The sequence below is a fragment of the Mandrillus leucophaeus genome, unplaced genomic scaffold (assembly GCF_000951045.1).
Source record: "Mandrillus leucophaeus isolate KB7577 unplaced genomic scaffold, Mleu.le_1.0 Scaffold202, whole genome shotgun sequence".
Lineage (NCBI taxonomy): Eukaryota > Metazoa > Chordata > Mammalia > Primates > Cercopithecidae > Mandrillus > Mandrillus leucophaeus.
The window spans coordinates 4,533,986-4,552,172 of record NW_012102055.1 but is presented as its reverse complement, the minus strand read 5'-3'; the positions used below and the strand labels follow the sequence as shown (position 1 = coordinate 4,552,172).

Below are 18,187 nucleotides of genomic sequence, written 5' to 3'. Positions count from 1 at the left end.
GCATACTCCAACACGTCTGGGACGCAGGCCCAGACAACACGGCAGGTGCAACCTTTGGGTCATTGATTAATCCGGAGCCCAGTGGAAGAAGATGCAAGAGAAGTTCTTGATCTCTGGAAGAAAAGGAGTAAAAAGGGAAGGCCCCCAAAAGAAAACAATCCCCCCAAATCCAGTAACCTAGGCATCATCTCCAAACCAAACAAAATCCCAAACACTCTGTAATTAACGGGCCCTCTCTTCTCTATTTCTTCAACAGTCTCAGGTCACAAATTAGGTGAGTCTTCCATCAAATAACTTAAAAAAGGAGGAGGGATTGGAATCAGTGTTGCCTGGCTCGGGCCAGTTAGCAGCCAGTTTTTCTAGAATCTCAGTCGCTGTTCCAAAATGGAGCTGGAAAAGTCACGTGGATGTTGGATGTCTTCACACGGAGGAGGCAGGAAAGGGTGGGTGGGCATGACCCTAGGATTGGGGAAGTGACGATGGGGTAGGGGAGAGCCTGGGCCACCAAAACAGGAGTGGAGGCCTGAGGACAGCACAGGAGAGACGAACGCCGTGGCCCCAGGGTCCTGTGTGACTTGGGGTGCGGCCAGGTCTCGTATTGCACAGAAAAGAAGGAGCTGAGCCTCTGCGGGCACCCAGCGGCTCAGTGGTCCCCGCACATGGGCAGGTTCACGAAGGTGAACACGTTGAACTCAGTCATGATGGAGAAGCACAGGAACACGCCATACAGGAGGAGGCACCCACAGCCCAGCTTCTTGTCCAGCTGCCACTTGTTCAGGTGGACGCCGAACACCTGCAGGGCACAGAACAGGTTCAGAGGGCACCAGGAGGAGGCAGCAGCCTCTGGGGGGCTGGTAGGGGAACCCAGGGGACCCAGGGAAGGGCTGCTGTCTGTGGGCCTCGGGCAAGGTTCTGATCCTCTTTGAGCCTGCAAAATCCACCTCTCGTCTTGGACTGTGGGAGGTGAAAACATCAATATCAGGAAGAAAGGAAGCCAGAAGCTGCTGGTTGTAGAAAAATAACTAAAACAAATGGCAGGACTCACAAGCACATCCCAGCAGCCAATCCTCTTCCATGGAGCTCCAACACCACACCCCTGTGGGCCCTTCATCTGTTCTGGGCCTTCCCCATCTTGCTCTAAGCAGACCCCTGCTCCCCTGGGCACACTGATCCCTCAGTCCTCAGGCGGCGGCGGCTGCATCTCTTCCCATGGCTGTTCTGGAGGTGAGGAAGTTGCTCCCTCCCCACAGCTCCTCACGGCTGCTTCCAGACCATTTTCCTTCTCTCCTCCCTAAAAACACTGAGCTTGGAATCTTGGTTCTTCCTACAGTTCCTCTTGGTTCCTCCTGTTGCAGCCAACAATGTAACCCCGGCCACTGCCCATCCTTGAAGCTTTCTGCCCCAGCTCTTGCCAATCTCCTCTGTACTCCTGCTGACTTTCTCTGTGATTTCAATGCCCCCGGAGGGGAGAGGGTCTTTCCAGCACCCTGCCCCATCAAGTCCTCATCCTTCATCTGGCCTCAGCCACTCACACCCACCAGCCCATGTGCTACCCAAATATAAATGAAATAAAAGTAAAACACAGCTCCACATTTCAAGTGCTACAGCCAACCGTAGCCGGTGGTACCGTCCAGCCCAGGTGCAGGCCATTTCACTGCAGAAAGGTCTGCTGGGTGGCACTGGGCCCTAGATGTTGCTATTGGCACTGACAGAAGCATCTGTGTTATCTTAGCGTCACACATCCCACTTTCTGACTCCAATCTCTTCCTTTCTAGTTTACTCCTCCCGATTCCCCAGCTCCCACAACTCTGCAAATGCCCGTAGTGCACACCTCATTGATACCATCACCAATTCTCTACACTTCACCCACTTTGCCCCTTTTCTTCTCTCCTTCTTCTGCTTCAATTCCACCCACACTCACTAGAGTCACTCCGGGGCATCCACCCTGATTCCCTGGCCTCTCTCTTGCTCGGTTGTCCTTGCTTGGCTAAGCCATAGCCTCCAGTTCAAGCCAGGTTCCAATCTGGTTCATGCCGCATCCGTGCAGCTGACCATCAGGGCTGGAGGAAGTCGGCCAGCCATGCTGATGGGTCTTATTTTAAAAATCGAGACCACTGACATTAAGTGGGTCATTCACGCTTTTCAGCAGGCATCTCATCCTTCCCTAGTCCCTTGTCTCTCCCTTCCCCAGATGGCTACTTCACACCTCTCCCCTCTCTTCCAATCTCCAACACTCGCTTCCCCGTCCTCACTTATCCCCATGGCACAGAGCTCCCAACCCCACCTCCCTGCCTTCTCTCCTGGCAGTGAGCTCAACTCCACCCTGCATGCCCCAGATCCCATCTCCCACCCTGCTTAAGGACCTGGTTCCAGCAACTCCCTCTCTTGCCAGCCACATGCCCCAGCTCCATCGCTGGGTTATTCTAAATGGCATACAAAGATTCTGTTACCTCACTCATCTTAAAATAACACTTTTTTCTGAATTTCCATTTTTCTCCTTTCTTTACAGTCAGATAACATGAAAGAGTTGTGAATGTCTGCTCACAGTCTCCAATCTCACTCCTTCCATTCTTTATTAACTTATTCCACTCAACTGCACAGCACTACCCTCTCATTAGCACCAGCGGTTTTGCATTGCTAACTGCAATGACCAGTGCTCAGGGCTCCTCTCCCTGACTCAGCCCATAGCTCCCTCCACCTGGAAAACCCTCCAGTAGGTGGCTTCCAGGACCCCGCACTCTCCTGGTTTTATTCCTGCATCTCCAAACTGTTCCTTCTCTGTTTCTTTTGGTGTTTCTTCCTTATCGACCTGACCTGCGAGTGTCAGACTGCCTCAACACTGAGATCTTGGGCCTCTTCTCTCTTTTGTGTGCACTCACTCCCTTGGTGATCTCTCCCAACTGTAGGGCTTTAAATACCATCTACACTATGGTGTCTCCAGACTGAACATCTCTCGTGAACTTAGGCTTACATTTCCAATGGCTTTCTTGACCTCTTCCCCTGGATGTCAAACAGGCATTGCAAACTTAAGATGTTTAAAATTGCTTTTCCTCCCCCAAACTTGCCTCTCTTCAGCATTTTGGCAACCTCATTTTGACAGCCCAGTTAGTGGTTAGCCAGGTCTCCTGTAGATGGTATAACTATAGCATAGCCTAAAAAGTCACACGGTAGCTATGAGTGTGCACCCTGGTGTCAGCTGGCTTGTTCCTCCATTCACTTGGTGTCAATAAAAATGAGTCAATTAGTTTCTCTAGGCCTCAGTCGCTCATCTGTATAATAGGCTGACATTAGTGACACCTCATGGGGGGCATGATGAGCTCCAAATGGGAAAATATGTATACAAACCATTAAGTATATGGTGTTGGCTACTACAACTGTCACCACTCCACGTCATAGAAGAACTGCAGGACCTCCTAAACCATAAGAGCACGAATGATGTCGATTTTCACTTTTGCATAAGGCAGTATTTGCTTTGGTGAAATCTTGACATTCAATTCACACCCTGATCCTATAAACTACTTATCTTGCTTCCTGCCTGTCCTTCTGAATTCCCATTCTCTGGCATATTTATGCTAACAACATGCCAGGTGTAACTCAATGACTACTTCCTTGAAAAATTAAGAAAAAAACATATTGTGTCTCAATGCTTATTAATGCCAACAGCATATTTGTATGTTAATGGATGCTTCATGTGGATGAGTCTATGCGTTGGTGTGAACTTGTTCCAAACACATCAGTTGAATTGGGAATATTAAAGTACACAAGTGGGCGTAATGGCTGAGACAGCAGTGGAATGGCCTCAAAATGTACTGTCAATAAAATATATTTTTAGTTTCCAAGTATTAGTCAAATTCATGGATTCATGTGGAAACCTGGAACAATCAATGAATTGGAATCTACCTTTCCAAGACTAGAATTGCAGACAAAGTGGGATCTTCTCTTTGCATTTGGGAAAGCAGTATGTGTTCTACTTAAGATAGGGTCATGCCTTTGAGAGGAAGGCCGGCTTCTTTCAGAAAGGGAGAAGGTGTTCTAGTGGGTTGCTAGGACTCACTTCTAGAAGAAAGAGCCAGGAGATGGGACACGGTGGTTGCTTGTCTTCAGTCACCAGGAGGCCAAGCTCATCTGGTCTCCAGAGAACCCAAGGGGAGGAAAGAACAGGCAAACACAAGAGAGAGCTGCCAACTTACCGTGACAAAAACAGAGGCCAGGAGCAAGCCCACAGAGTAGATCAGCCCCCTGCTATTCAGCCGGATCTGTAAGAGAGGGTTAGAGTTAGGCTTCTGACAAGCTAGGCTTCCAAAGCAGAGTTAGGCTTTGGAAAGGGCATCTGCCCACACAACTCTGAGTAGCAGTGATTCCACGTCTCTCCTCTAGAATGAAAAACCAACAGACAGCTTCAGCAGCCAGCTCCGCAGCTTACACTTGAGACGTGTGCTCTTCTGGAAACCCAAGGCTTGTCTTTGTCTTGTCCACTCTCAGTCCCATCCTGGCCTTACCCTCAACAGCAGGGTCCTGGCTGGAGTGCCCCACGGCCACCTGAACTCTCCATCCGGGACTGTGAGATTCTTGTGGCCCACAACATATCCCTGTCCAAACGTTCCTTTACCTCTGGGGAACTTTTGCTGTCTCAAACCCATACTGCTTTTAGGATGAATTTCACGACATGGGCAATGGAAAAATATGAATAAACTTTTCATCTCTTTTGCACCAAAATGTCTCTGTCCTTACCCTAACTTGATGGGAAGAAGTGGAGGAGGGTTGCTGTTGTGGGCAAACAAAACAGAAGAAAAAGTTAAAATTCCATTTCTGATGTTAGTAAAGGGATTCTGAGAGGTTTGTTTTTCACACAGTGGGGAAAACAGCCAATGAAGGGAAAGAGAGAAACGTATTTGGAGTTCCTTCTTTTTTTTGGAGACACAGTTTCACTTTGTTACCCAAGCTGGGGCGCAGAGGTGTGATCTTGGTTCACTACAGCCTCAACCTCCCAGCCACAAGTGATCCTCCCACCTCAGCCTCCTGAGGACTACAGGCACACACCATCGCACCTGGCTAATTTTTGATTTTTTGGTGGAGGCTAGGTCTCACTGTGTTGCCCAGGCTGGTCTTGAACTCCTGGAAGCAAGGGATCCTCCCACCTTGGCCTCTCAAAGTGCCCATTACAAGCATCCCAAAGTGCTCTCAAAGTTTCCAGCCTTGGAGTTTCTATAGAATAGCACTGACCAGCAGAACTTTCTGTGGTGATGGAAAGGTTCTATATCTGTGCTCTCCAACATGGGAGCCGTTAAGTACATGTGGCTGTTGGGCATTTGAAATGTGGCTCATGCAACTGAAAAAAAAAAAGCAGTTTTAATCTCGTCCTCAACCAAATTTACATTTAAAGAGCCACATGCGACTGTGGCTACAATATCAAGCAGAGCAGGTAGAGAGTACTGGAGTGCTGACTTGGCCGACAAAGGTCCAATAGTTTCTTTCATGATGTAGAGAAGACACTGCATCTGCCTTTGACCAAAGTCACGAGGCCGGCTGCCCCAAAAGAGAAGAGATTCCTTAGAGCAGTGGTTTTCAGGGGGTGCTTTTGGGGCCAGCAGCAGCAGCAGCAGCAGCAGCATGCGGGAACTTACTAGAAATGCAGGATCTCAGGCCCCACCCAGAACTCCTGAATCAGAAACGCTGGGGCAGGGCCCATGAATCTGTGTTTTAACTCCAGGTGATTCTGATGCACAGGAAAGTTTAAGAACCACTGATTTAGAGAAAGTATAAAGCTCAGATCCACTTCTTCTGGTCTCCAAGGGTTCTGGGGAAGGGATCTTGATATTCATCTTTCACATGCTCTCTTGGAAATGCTTGTGTGCATTCAGGTTTGAGGACGACAGGCCCCAATCAATGTACACTATCCTGCAGGGAGTGAAAAGCTTCTCTGTGTTCATGGGAAGGGAAAGTGAGGCTGGCTGATTTCTGCATTGTTTTCGTTAAACAACTAAGTGGTGATTATCGAGTAAGAGTGGTTCTGGGCCCTTCTGACACGGTTTAAGGTACCTCGTGCCATGACAGCAACCAGTTCAGTACTGGTGTGTGCATACCGGAAGGTGTCTCCATAAGTGGGTGTGTCAGGTTTATTTTCTGACAGGACAGAAAATATGGACACCATACGCCCTAAACAGCCAACCCTTTCTGTGAAGATGTGACTTAGGGATGTCCTGTCATGGAGGGATTGAGCTGGACTCTTTCTCCAGTGATCTGCAATCCCTGCGAGTCAACCATTTGCTGGCCCCCAGCTGGAACATGCTTCCCCGCCACCAAATGCCTTCCCGAGAATAAGGAAAGGCTCAAGTCATGGCTCTATGACACCAGAGCAATGGCTTAACCTGGTTAATTCAGTGTGGAAAAATGGCAGATTGGCCCCATCGCAGTCCAGCTGGTGGCTTAACTTCATGCACACACTCAACCTGACTGTGGGTAGACTGTTCTACTTTCATCAGCTGGGTTGGTGTAAAAAGGCCAACACACAGGACTGCGTCACAAATGTGTTGTATTGAAGGAGATTTTCTTCCTCCGAGTATTCTGTCCACACTGACAATGATAATCCCCTGTGTTCTGGTCACTGTTGAAGGGGAGAGGTGGGCTCCTCACAGCAAGATGGCAACCCCTAGGAGAGAGGAAGAGGCTCTTGGAGCTATCCTCAGTCACCCTTGGGTAGAGGTGAAACTGTAGATAAACACTCAGGAATCCTTTTGAGCTCTTAACTTTCAGCACCGCACACACAGATGCCTTCTGTGAGGGACAATGCATTTCCAGCACGGCTTGCCCTCTGAGCTCCAGGGTCAAATCCTTGTCAGCAACAAGAACTTAGTAAAGTGATTTCACGCCCTTAAGAAACCAAGAGAGCGAAGCTCCTAGCAGGAAAATTCTCTTTGGTCAAACATTTTCAAAAGGAATCCTGTTAAACCAAAGTTTTTCAACTTTACTCTTCCTGTGTTCACATGAAATCTCGAACAGCGTGGCTGAAATTCTAAATTTGGCTCCAGAGGCCAAAGGCAACTCACTATTTTGTGGAGTTTCTATGTGTTTTTAACTTCTCACCTTTTTCTCTATAGCCTTCCTTTGGTCATGAACTGCTACACACACCCAGGAGTGTATTTTTGTGTTTTCATTGTGAGAGACCTGGGCTCTCAAAGCCTATATTTACTCCTTGCTGTCTGACCCTTGTACTTCCACAAGGATGTGACAGGCAGGAATGAGGGCTCCTTCAGCTGCCTTCTGGCCCAGCTCGAACATCTCCCGGCTGCTGCAGCTATAGATGGTTTGGGGCTGGAGTCATGGCCTCTTTTTGTTTTTTTTAGAGACTGGGTCTCATTGTGTTGTCCAGGCTGGAGTGCAGAGGTGAAATCACAGCTCACTATAGCTTTGAACTGCGCCCAAGTGATCCTCCCGCCTCAGCCTCCCAAGTAGCTGGGACTATAGGCACACACCACTACGCCCAGTTCATTTGTTGTTGTTGTTGTTGTTGTTGTTGTTTGTAAAGATAGGATCTTGCTATGTTGCTCAGGCTGGTCTCAAACTCCTGGCCTCAAGCAATCCTCCAGCATTGGCCTCCCAAAGTGCTGGGATTACAAGCATGAGCCACTGCATCCGGCTCCAGCCTGTCTTTGTAAACACAATTTTATTGGAACTCAGTTCATTCATTTATGTGTCATCAATGGCTATTTCCACATGACAGCAGCTGAGCTGAGTGGTTTTGATGGAGACAGTATGATCCACAGGGCTTAAAATATTTCCTCTCTGGCCCCTTATAGAAAATGTTTGCAACCCTCTGATTTAAGGCATGGACTCCGGAGCTAACTTCCTGGGTTTTGAATCTCTGCTAGGTCACTCGCTTGCTATATCATCGTGGACGGGTAACTGAACTTCCCTAAGCCCCAGTTTTTCAAAGTGTAAAATGGGGATAATACAGTTCCTGCTTTGTCGGTGCTTATGAGGTTGAACTGAATTAATCCATGTTAAAACGGTTGAAGAGGGCCTGGGGTGTAACACATTCTCAGTAACTGGGGGCTGGGTCCACTTCCTTGCACCCGAGGCTGCTCCTTTTCTAAACCTATCCCTGAACAATAGCTTACTAGATTGCAGACACTGCAAGGGTAGGAACCACGTCTGACTTTACCCTCCACCTGGCACAGGGCTGGGCACAGACCACGTGCTGAAAACATAATTGATGAATGAATAATACATGTCCATGAGATCTCATTTTGAATATGCATTATAAGGAGGCCAGTGTTCTGTGGGGCAGCGGGGACTGGTCAGAGTGAGGTTGGAAGCAGAGAGACCCCAGATGCCATTCCCTGGATAATGTTCCAGAAGCAATGTGGTCTCTGCCCAATGTTCTCTCTCTCCCTTCCCCACTTTACTTAATTTATTTTGAGTCTATGTAGTGTTTTTAAACCCAGCATGCTGCTATGAAAGTTTTCAAGCATTCAGGAAAGTTGCAAGAATTATACCATCTTTTTTTTTTTTTTTTTTTTAAAGCAGGGCATGTCCACATGTGCTTGTGGGGACTTCAAAGTAAACTGCGGAGACCAGGCCATTTCACCCCTGAGCACTCCTGCCTGCATCTCATTAAGTAGAGTTCATTCACAGTTCATGGGTCTTTTATTCTTAGATGCCATTTTTATATAGTAAAATTCCCACAACAAAATTGTACCATTCAACAGGTTCTGAGAAACGCATACACCCATGCAACCCAAACTCTACCATGACACAGAACACTTCCGTCATTCCAGAAAGTTCTCGGGTGCCCTCCTGCAAACCTCGCCCGAGGCAGGCACTGCCCTGTTTCTCCACCACAGGGCAGTTCAGCCTGTCCTAGAGCTTCATAGCAACGGAATCCTGCAGCGTGGACTCTTTTATGTCCGCATCATTTTAAAAGACTCTTTCAATGTTTTCATTGCATCAACAGCTCATTTATTTTTACAGCAGTGTAAATATGCCATGGTGTGTTTAATTATGCTCCTGTTGATGGACATCTGGGCTGCTTCCAATTTTGGGCTATTAATATCTATTACTTTTATAACTCAAAAACAAAATGAAAAGAGGCCTGTAGGGCTCCTCCTTCCTGAGAGGCTAGCCATTAAGGAAGATGCGAGGAGGGCCAGGAGCTCTGTTAAGGACCTCATGTCACTATCTCACATCCTAGCACCCCTTCTCTGTAGTTGGCACCTTAAGCACACTCCTGAACCCTCTTTGAGACTTTCGGTCTAGCTAGGTGGGGGTCTCACCTCCTTCCCACCTCTACTCTGCTCATCCCGCCCTAAGTCCTTTTGCCTCTTCCAAGTTCACCATTGTCCATATGGTGCTGATGTCATCCTGCTTGTGCTTGGGTTGGGGCACGTTCTTACCAGACCAGCAGGTCCAAATGATCAGAAGGCGGATGCCTGGCTTGTGAGTTTTTCCTCACTCTAGCACCTAATTCCCTCACCCCTCCAGTCCCTGGCTCCACATACTGTATGTTTAAATGAGCATCTGGGCCAGGTATGGTAACTTATGCCTGTAATTCTAGCACTTTGGGAAGGTGTTGTGGGTGGATTGCCTGAATCTAGGAGTTAAAGACCAGCCTGGGCAACATAGCGAGATCCCATCTCTACAAAAAAATAAAAATAAAAATTAGCCAATTCTGTTGGCATGTGCCTGTAGTCCCAGTCACTCGAAAGACTGAGGTGGGAGGATCACTTGAGCTGGGGAGGTCGAGGCTACAGTGAGCTGTGATCCCACCACTGCACTCCAGCCTGGGTGACAGAGCAAAACCCTTTCCAAAACAAACAAAAAAATGAGCATCTGCTGCCAGGCGCGGTAGCTCACACCTGCAACCCCAGCACTTTGGGAAGCCAAGGCGGGCGGATCATGAGGTCAAGAGATCGAGACATTCCTGGCCAACATGGTGAAAACCTGTCTCTACTCAAAATACAAAAATTAGCTGGGCATGGTGGTGCATACCTGTAATTCCAGCTACTCGGGAGGCTGAGGCAGGAGAATTGCTTGAACCTTGGGGAGGCGGAGGTTGCAGTGAGCCGAGATCACACCACTGCACTCCAGCCTGGCGACAGAGTGAAACTCTTGTCAAAAAAAAAAAAAAAAAAAGCATTTGCTGGTGATTCTTAGCATGCGTGTGTGTATATGTGCATGTGTTTGCATGTGAGCATGCACATGTGTGCATTTCCCTGCACATGTTTGCATGTTTGCATGGATGTGTGTACGTTTGCCTGTGTGTGTTTGCATGCGTGGATGTGTGTGTTTGCTTGCATGTATGCATATGTGTGGCATGTTTGCATGCATGTGTGCACGTTTGCATGTGCTTGCATATGTGTATACGCGCATTTGTCTGCATGTGTTTGCATGTGTGCATGTGTGTGCGTTTGCCTGCGTGTCTGCATGTGTGTGTGTTTGCCTGCGTGTGTCTGTATGTGTGTGCATTTGCCTGCGTGTGTCTGCGTGTGTGTGTGCGTTTGCCTGTGTGTGTCTGCATGTGTGTGTGTGTGCGTTTGCCTGTGTGTTTGCATGTGTTTGCGTGTGTGTGTGCGTTTGCCAGCATGTGTTTGCATGTGTGCGTATGTGTGTGTGCCTTTGCCTGCGTGTGTCTGCACGTGTGTGTGCATGTGCATACTGGGAGGCAGTGAGGCTGCACAGCAAAGGGCAAGAGTGGAGAGTTGATTGGGAGACAGGCCATGGTGAGGGTTGGCTTTAAGCTGATCTCTGCAAGTAACAAAGCAAGAGGGCACCAAATTGTTTTTTAATTGAGGCATAATTTGCATAGAGTAAAATGCACAAATCTTCAGTGTTCTTACTACTGGATGAGTTTTGACAAATGCATATACTCATGTAACCCACACTTCAACAAAAATATAAAACATTTTCATCATCCCAGTAACTTTTCCTGAAGGCAGCAAAACACTTTCTTGAGGCATGCTAAGCCAAATGATATCACCAAACCCTTCTCATCCGTGAATGACCTTTGGAAAGGCCTGCACAGTGTTGAACTAGATCATCTCCCTCCTCCCTGCCTCACAGACACAAGGAACATTAAGTGCCAGTGCAGAAAATCTTCAAGGCAATACTGATCTGAGAGCATGTGAGGCACATCTTGGATTGTTCAGTCCTGACATTTAATGCTGTTTTCATTGCTTGCCTTAAGAAGCATGCATTTTCATTCTCTAATTCCCTCTTGGCAGTTGTTGTGGAGGAAACAGGAGGGTATCTATTTCCAAAGTCAACAGGAATTTAGCCCACAGTGCATGTATATTTTTCAGTACGGATGCAGACACAGATACTCATTCATACCAAGTTTCATGCATACTTGCTGTTCATAAAATAGTTCTTTGAACCCCATTACCTTTGGAGAGCCCATACCCCCACCCTAAAAGATTCTGATTTCCCCAGTACTACAGTTTAAAATCTCTCTATGGCTTGTGGTCAGCTCGACCCAACCAACAAATTCTTTTAGGAAAAATAAGAAGCCCCGGCATTTTTCCTAATTTATTTCTAACTTGGAACATATGTGGCATGTCATTTCACATTTTCTTATTTGGGTAGTTTTACACTTGTTTGGGTGTAGTTTCCAAATGGACGTTCCCAGCTGTGGCTTTACATTGTATAATATCACTGGGTGGGAATCTCTTTGTTTGAACAATTAAATGAGGTAAGACAGTGACCAAGCCCACAGAAAAGAAGCAATTTCATGACAGTTGCATCCCTAAGTCCTTTAGTCATTTAGTACCACAGTGCCTTTAGTTCCAGTGGCCACTCATGAAGTATGCAGAGTGAGTTTTGTTCTCCACATTTGAAAGATGAGACAACTGAGGCTCAGAGAGGTTAAACCACTTTGTCAAGTTTATGAAGTTGGTGAGGGGTCAGGTCTGCACTTAGAGTTGGGCTTTGCACCCTAAATTCTCAATTTTGTTATACTCTGCCAGGCACAGCAGAAATCCAGGGTATAGCCTCCCTTTACCCTCTAAGAGCCCTCAGAAGTGCATCTGGACCTTTCCTGCCTAGCAATTTTTTTTTTTTTTTTTTTTGAGATGAAGTCTTGCTGTGTTACCCAGGCTGGAGTGCAGTGGCATGATCTCAGCTCACTGCAACCTCCACCTCCTGGGTTCAAGTGATTCTCCTGTCGCAGCCCCCCAAGTAGCCTCCCAAGTAGCTGGGACTATAGGTGTGTGCCACCACACTTGGTTAATTTTTGTATTTTTAGTAGGACAGGGTTTTACCATGTCTGCCTACCATGTTTGTAAGAGTCCTGAATGAACTTTAAGAATCACAGATGCCCCGTAGCAGTTGCCATCAGTACTCACCCATGTCCCCCCATCTCCCTGAGGTGCCATTTTGGTGGGTGCCAGCTGCCTCCCAACAGCCATTCCTGCCTCCGTGCCTAGGACTTTCTCCTGAACCACAGAAGTGCCAAGAAACGAGCAATCCTAGAAGCTGTTCTCAGCCAATGACTCTGAGGAGTGGGTGCAAGCTCCCTTGCCTCTCGGATGGAGTCATTCTGAGACAGAAGCTGTCCCCTGTTTCCCAGACTCCCACTGTGGGAGTCAACCCTGGTTGCCCACTGTGGTAATAGTCTTGCTAGAACAGTTGCTGTGAGCTGCCTTCCCTCCTTCTCTCTCTCCACTGTCATACTGCTCCCCCTCAATAAACTCTTTACCCTGGATCCTCATCTTAGAAATGAATAGTTTCTGAGGGACCTAAACTGTGATGAACAAAGAGACTGATTCGGCTTTCTAGGTAAGCCCTTCCACAGTAGGATCTGGAAGAACCCTTCCTTCCCCCGGGCATCACCTAATTTTCCTAACATAGAGCCTGAAACTCAATGGTCAATATTAAGGGAATTGGGTGGTGATACTTTTGCTCCCAGGAGCTATGCTTGAATAACCTTGAGAGGCCTCATTCATTAAGACATCACCACACAATCCCCAAGTTACCTATCTAGTTCCTGTGGGGATAGTTTGTAGACAACCCTAGCAGTGGCTTTCTGACACGGTCCTGTTTCTGTGGTGTAAATACTGCCATCACGGCTGATTTCAGACTACCAACGTGGCATCACCGGAGGAAGCTACGAAGAGTTGCACATGATCGCTTCTCTGGAGGCTGTATGAGGTGGCTCCAGCACCCTACTGTCCCTGGGGGCGAGGGAAGGAATTTGCAGAAAAGGGAAGACTGGTTCTAGCAGAGGGAGCAGTGTCCTGATGCTGGGAGCCTGAATTGGGAATGGTTGCCATACAAGGTGAGAATGAAAGACATGGGAGATATCAAGAACTAATGGGTTCATTGATTCATTCCACAGAAAGCCCTCTGCTAGGTGTTAAGGAGCACGAGTTGAGTAAGATACAGTTCCTGCCCTCAGGGAGTTAAGGGGGAGGCACACACATCACAGAATATACCCCCATGCTGTCATACAGGTACTAAATTTGGCAGAGGGTAGGCTTCTTGGAGGAGGTGATGGTTGGTTGAAAGTGCTGGTCTTAGAAGAAGGACCTTGGACAAGGTCTGATATACTTGGTTGCTCCAACCTCCTTATAACTTTCTTCTGGCTCTGTGGTCCCCTTTCTTCTGATTCTCCACATCTCTGGCTGGCCCTTCCTCAGTCTCCTTCAGTGAATGTTTGTTTCTTCCCCCATCCAACATCACAACATGTTCTAGGCCCTCTCCTCTATCTACACTTACCTTCTTACTTTGTTACTTGCAATTAATGCTCTTGACTCCCAAGTTCATATCTGCAACCAAGACCTTGCCTCTGAACTTCAGACTCATCATTTCCACTACCTGCTTGACATCTCCATTCCGATGACCCGCAAACATATCAAACTTTATTTGTCCTAAATGGAACATTTGGTATTTCACCTTAAATGTGTTCCTCATCTCCCAGCTTGTCTCCCCATCTCCATGAATGGCACCACAATACCCTTAGTTGCCCAAGCAAAGAATCATATGTTACTTATGATTCTTCTTCTTACCCTCTCCATACATCTGTCAGAAAACCTTATTAATTCTCCCTTAAAAAGAATCTATTTTTGTCATCAGCTCCTTGACCTGTCTCCCCTCATCCACTCTTGCCTCCTGTGCATTTACAAACAGCATTGAATGGAATCTTAAAATGTAAAGTGAATCATGCCCTTGCCTTGCTAAAATCCTCAATCGTAGTTATAATAGCACCCGGAAATTTTGCAATAGTTTACAAAATCCTTGCCTCTCCCGACTCACCTCCGCATGAACAGCTGTTTAGGGGCTAAAGTTAAACCAATTACCAGGTCCTGTTATTTTTTTCTGTAGTCTCTTGCTTAGCTTTCCACTGATCTCCAGTTTTACAGCTACTGTGGAGGCAGAGCAAACTGCTGGTCTCACTTCCTCTCCCCATAATAGGTTTTATATCCACACACTTTCCATGACCTCATGGTGGGTGGATGCATTTTTTCTGCTTCCTGATTTGGGGCTTGGCTGTGTGATACTCTTTGGCCAATGGTGTTAGCTGACCTGATATGAGCTTGAATCCAAAATGTGTTTCCGAAGCTGGGTGCGTCTTCTTGTGCTCTTGCTTTGAGAAGAGCAAAACAGGATGTGTCTTCTTTGAGACACATCATGAGAAGACTGTCTTGAGAAGCCAGTGGTCCAAAGAGAATGAGAGGCACATGGAGCAGACTCATATGAAGCCTGCAGCCAAGCCCAGACCAGCCACACACTTGTCAGCCACAAAGGTATGACTGAGAAATATAGGCTAATGGATGCCTGCCTTTTGTTACTTAGCATTATGGAGTAACCATAGTTAACAGATACAACTATCCTAATCCAATCACCCTATTTTATCTTTCCTGCAAATGCCTTATAACTGATCTTGTTGCCATCAGTCTCATCAGGCTCTAATGCTTTCTCTATGGAATTGTCAGAATCTCCTTTCTAAAAGGCACACATGACTATACCTCTCCTTCTCATGTACCCTTCATTCTTTCCATTACCATGGCCTTTACCATGCAGCTTCTCTCTGTCTCTAGTTTCATTTCTGCCACTTTGTTTCAACTCTCCAACTCCTCACCCCTCCCATACTCCCCCCAGCCACAGAAGCAGCCCTTGGGTCCTTCAGTGCAACAAGTTTTCCCATATCTTGGTGTTCTACAAGCTCTTATTTTTGTTTGGAAAAAAATTTTCTCACCTCTCTCCACCTGCTTGTCCTGATAATCTTGGATTCTCAGAATAACTGTCATTTCCACCTCAGCATTCTAGATCCCCTGATCACTGCCACACACTGCCTAAACTTCTGTATAAGCCCTTAGGAAAGCAGGCATCATATCTTGTTTTGGAATTGCTTGTGCAATTCTGTCCTTCCATAGCTGTATGTCCAGGAGCATAGGCTTCTGCCTGTCTTGCTTACTGCACCACCTCCAGTGGTTACTAGTGTAGTACACAGAAGGCACTCAATTAATGCTTGGTCAAAGAAAGAATAAACCAGGCAGACAGTGTGGGGTGAGAATATTTCTGGACAGCTCTTCTCTTTGTCTCTGTTGTTTCTGGACTCTGGTGGTCTTGCTTGGAGACAGAGAAACAGACACCCTCCCTCCATTGTGTCTCAGATTTATTTTACATTTCTAAGCCCTAGCTTAGAAGTATATGCTTTGCCCTGGCTTCCTGGAGCCTGCATGAGACTTTCTCAGCTCTCTTAAAGCTTGTGGAACAGACGTTCATCACCATAATGGAACAAGAAGTGCTCATTTTCCAAGCTTTGACTTTTAGAAAGATTTCTTACTTTGGGCACTTAGGTAACTAGCTGCCTCCTGAGCAAGCCACAAAGTGCTAAGAAATGTCAAAATCTGTAAAACTGCATTCATCCTTCCCTGCCAAATGCTTAAACCTAATGCCATGCATAAAACAGCTGTCCGGATGGTAATTATCAGATAATTATGACTTGGAAATCCCATCTAGATGAGACAGAAAAATTGCTTCAAAATTGTTGGCAGGTCCCTTGGGAGGTTAGGAGAGGCCATTAAACCCACAGTGGCTGCTCAGTTCTGATGTCAGAGATGCAGAAAGATGTCATGCGGTCACTACCATGCTACATGAAAGGAGGCTTTCGAGTGTCTTTTTGGAAATAAAGCCTCTCCTAGGAAAAGCTTGTGGTGGAGAAGAGGGCAGATCAAAATGCTCTCAGCAAATAAGCCCTAGATTTGCTTTTCCATGAACCTGGGATTATTTTTCCAAATAACGTCTGCATTTCGGTATGAGCTTCACGGTGATGTCCCCCCACCCTGCCCCGTGTGGCTGAGCACGAGGAATTGGCCACTTGAAGGCACCCAAAGAGAGCCAGGGAGGGACCAGGGACTGAACAAAGGATCCAGAGCAGTTCCTCCAACCATCAGACAGAAACTCCCTGTAAAAATATCAGTTACCATGGCCCAGGGCAGCAATGAGGGCAGCCCCCATGATGCCTGTTGGTACTTCTGGGATAGAAAACTGGGGATCAGAATTTGCTCCCCTTCTAGCTGCTCGCTTCTTTATATGAAGTTGAAGAGGCCACCTAAGCATTAATAAGCAGACCCCGCCCTGTCTTTTAGCAAAGATTCCAACTCAGGGATGGATCTGGTCTGAAATGTCTCCTCTGAGCCCAGAGTTATGCAAGGGTGACCGCTGTGGCATGATTTGCTTTGGCAATAGTTGTCAGTGCTTTGAGGAAAGCACTCCTCTCTGCCTCTTTCTGGCTGTGTGATTTAACCTCTGCCACTTGGTTTCCTAATCTGCAGAACTGAGGTAAGAACTAGATTGGATTTAGCATGAAACCCGAGCCCTGTGGCCAGTCTTGGTGGCCCAGTATGACCCCTGCCCACCTCACTCCACACTACCCCTGCCCAGCATGCCTCCCGTTCTAGGACACATCCTGCCTCAATGCCTTTGCAAGTACAGTTCCTTCTCAGAATGTTCCCCTGCTCTCCACACACCCCTCTCTTCCCGTGGCTGGCTCTTGTCATTCATGACTCCACACAGAACTTAATCTCCTGTTCAATAAATACAGAGTGACACCTGCACCTCACTCTCTAAAACATCACTTCATCTCATCATCTGCATAAAGCTTTTTGTCCTCTGAAGTTAGTGCAATCAGGCATTTGTTCATGTATGTACTGTCTATCCTTTCCCATTCAATGTATACTCTAAGAGGAAAAGTCCTGTCTACCTTGTTCACTTCTGAATCCCTATTGCCTTGACAAGTTCCTGGCATATAGTGGGTGCATAATAAGCCCTGGTTGAAAGAATAATCATTTCCTTATATAGGCGTTGGAAGGATTTGATGAGACCATGCGAACAGTGTCCCTACAGTGCCCAGTGTAGACTAGATGCTCAGTGAATTCTAGCTATTCTTTTTGCTGTTGTGCTTGCCCCCTGCTTTCTTCTCAAATCATCCTACTGCTTTGTTCTTCTTTGCTCACACATGTTCCTCCATCCATCTATCCATCTATCCATCCATCCATTTCTCCATCCATCCATCCATCTCTCCATCCATCCATCCATCCATCCATCCATCCATCCATCCATCTGTCCATCCATCCATCCATCCATCCATCCATCCATCCATCCATCTGTCCATCTATCCCTCCATTCTTCTCTCCATCCATCCATCCATCTCTCCACCCATCCATCCATCCATCCATCCATCCATCCATCCATCCATCCATCCATCCAACATTTTTGGAATATGTTACAAGTGCCAGGCACTGTGTTAGGCATAGAGGAAATAAAAAATGCATAAGATGAGCACAGTTCTTGTCTTCAGGGAGGTCACTTCTCCAGCGGGAGACTCAGCTCAAGGGGTAAAGGTAAGCACTCTGATGAGAACTGCTGAACACAGGCATGACACCTGGTCCAGGCTTGGGAAATCTCAGTTCAACATCTGTATTGATACCTGAAGGATGAGCTAGAGAAAAAAAGAAGCCCCTGGTGGGGGCCCCTGTAACCACGTGGTCTGAGTTCAGACAGCCATTTTCTGGGACCCCCAGCCTCCAAGAAAACCAAAAGGTATAGTTTGATTGGGCCAAATACTGTTACTATTTTGACCTAACATTATTAGTCAAAGCAGCATAGTCTGTACAAGCAAAAGCTTCTGGAAAATTTAAGTCTACCTCTCTATAGGCTAGTTCCTTAACTATTTTTGATGAAATATTTC

At 46.9% G+C, this 18,187-nt stretch overlaps 1 protein-coding gene across 2 annotated transcripts in view; it reads right to left on the bottom strand.

The window, feature by feature from the left end:
* Positions 1-18,187, bottom strand: part of SLC24A3 (solute carrier family 24 (sodium/potassium/calcium exchanger), member 3) — a 453,583-nt gene that overhangs the window by 2,779 nt on the left and 432,617 nt on the right. Inside the window, exons 15-16 of one of the 2 annotated variants that reach the window (XM_011979522.1) lie at positions 4,191-4,256; positions 507-793 (exon numbers count right to left, since the gene is read on the bottom strand). In XM_011979522.1, coding sequence (XP_011834912.1) covers positions 644-793; positions 4,191-4,256 — 216 coding nt within the window. In that variant the 3' untranslated portion in view covers positions 507-643. Of the gene's footprint in view, positions 1-506; positions 794-4,190; positions 4,257-18,187 lie in introns of those variants that run through there. The other variant, XM_011979523.1, reaches the window with a different exon arrangement.